At 42.5% G+C, this 1,564-nt stretch overlaps 1 protein-coding gene across 1 annotated transcript; it reads left to right on the forward strand.

Annotated features, from left to right (window-relative positions):
• Positions 1 to 367: 367 nt before the first annotated feature.
• On the forward strand, positions 368 to 1,239 carry LOC138890453 (uncharacterized). The gene is made up of 3 exons (XM_070173840.1): positions 368 to 574; positions 767 to 1,043; positions 1,175 to 1,239. Exons 1-3 carry the CDS (start codon positions 368 to 370, stop codon positions 1,237 to 1,239), a joined length of 549 nt encoding a protein of 182 aa, XP_070029941.1.
• Positions 1,240 to 1,564: the final 325 nt, after the last annotated feature.

Below are 1,564 nucleotides of genomic sequence, written 5' to 3' on the forward strand. Positions count from 1 at the left end.
GGTTTCATGATATCAAGGAATATATAAGGATAGGGATGTATTCGGTACAAGCCACAAGTGATCAAAAGAGAACAATTCGCAGTTGGCGAGTGGATTTTTCTTCAGCGGAGGGGTTTTGTACAAAAAGACTCTGGATCTTGGATTGTTGAGATGCATAGATGCTAGACATGCCACAACTATCATGACCAAGGTACATTCTGGAGTCTGTGGACCACATATGAGTGGATACGTGCTGGCAAAGAAGATTCTCCAAGCAGGTTATTATTGGCTCACTATGGAGCGAGATTGTATTAGTTTCATGTGCAAGTGTCATCAGTGCCAAGTGCATGGGGATTTGATTCATTCTCCACCATCGGAATTGCACACAATGTCTTCACCGTGGCTTTTTGTCGCGTGGGGCATGGATGTCATTGGGCCAATTGAGCCAGCAACATCAAATGGGCACAGGTTCATTCTAGTGGCCATTGACTATTTCACCAAGTGGGTGGAGGCTAAAACGTTCAAGTCTGTAACTAAGAAAGCGGTGGTTGATTTTGTGCACTCAAATATCATTTGTCGGTTTGGGATACCAAAGGTGATCATTACAGACAATGGGGCTAATCTCAATAGTCATCTGATGAAAGAGGTATGTCAGTAGTTCAAGATTACACATTGCAATTCCACCCCTTACCGCCCCAAGGCAAACAAAGCAGTTGAGGCAGCCAACAAGAATATAAAGAAGATACTTCAGAAAATGGTGGAGGGTTCTAGACAATGGCATGAAAAGCTGCCTTTTGCATTGCTGGGTTATCGCACTACTGTTCGTACTTCAGAAGGAGCAACTCCTTATTTGCTGGTGTATGGCACTGAAATAGTGATACCTGCAGAAGTGGAAATCCCATCCCTTCGAATTGTCGTGGAGGCTGAAATCGATGATGATGAGTGGGTCAAAACCCGCTTGGAACAATTGAGCCTGATCGATGAGAAAAGATTGGCAGCAGTGTGTCAGGGCCAGTTGTATCAACAGAGAATGGCAAGACCATATAATAAAAAGGTGCGTCCACGTAAGTGGATCAACAAGTGTTGAGACGTATCCTTCCACATTAGGCTGAGGCCAAAGGCAAGTTTGCCCCAAATTGGCAGGGGCCGTTCATCGTAACTAGAGTGCTGTCAAATAGTGCTTCGTATTTAACAGATATAGAAGATAAGAGTGTAGAGATGGACATCAATTCCGATGTGGTCAAGAGATACTATGTATGATTTTCTTTGGTTAAATTTTATTTGTTTGTACTTGGCATATTTTGAAGATTGGAATGACGAAGGCATTTTGTTCTGCTATCTAAACACTTTATCCTTTGTTACCCCCTTTGAGCCTTATTTATTGTCACGACCCAACTTCGGGAGGCGCGACCGATGCTCAATCGAGTGAACCCAACTGAGCAAGCCTTATCAACCGCTATCTACCCAACTCGATAGGAATAAGGAAGCCATGCTTACATTTATTTAAACTAGGAAAAATAGTACATTCAACATCTTAGTTCATTTTATATCACAACATTTAAAACGTGGTTAAACTTCCAAGGTT

The sequence above is a fragment of the Nicotiana sylvestris genome, chromosome 4, assembly GCF_000393655.2.
Source record: "Nicotiana sylvestris chromosome 4, ASM39365v2, whole genome shotgun sequence".
Classification (NCBI taxonomy): domain Eukaryota; kingdom Viridiplantae; phylum Streptophyta; class Magnoliopsida; order Solanales; family Solanaceae; genus Nicotiana; species Nicotiana sylvestris.

What these genes read in the sequence shown, in the direction of transcription:
- LOC138890453 (XM_070173840.1), top strand. Translation starts at nt 368, where the DNA reads ATGTCTTCACCGTGGCTTTTTGTCGCGTGGGGCATGGATGTCATTGGG. An exon ending in GTCGGTTTGGGATACCAAAG is followed by an intron (nt 575 to 766) that starts GTGATCATTACA and finishes TGGCATGAAAAG; the next exon opens with CTGCCTTTTGCATTGCTGGG. An exon ending in TAATAAAAAGGTGCGTCCAC is followed by an intron (nt 1,044 to 1,174) that starts GTAAGTGGATCA and finishes CGTATTTAACAG; the next exon opens with ATATAGAAGATAAGAGTGTA.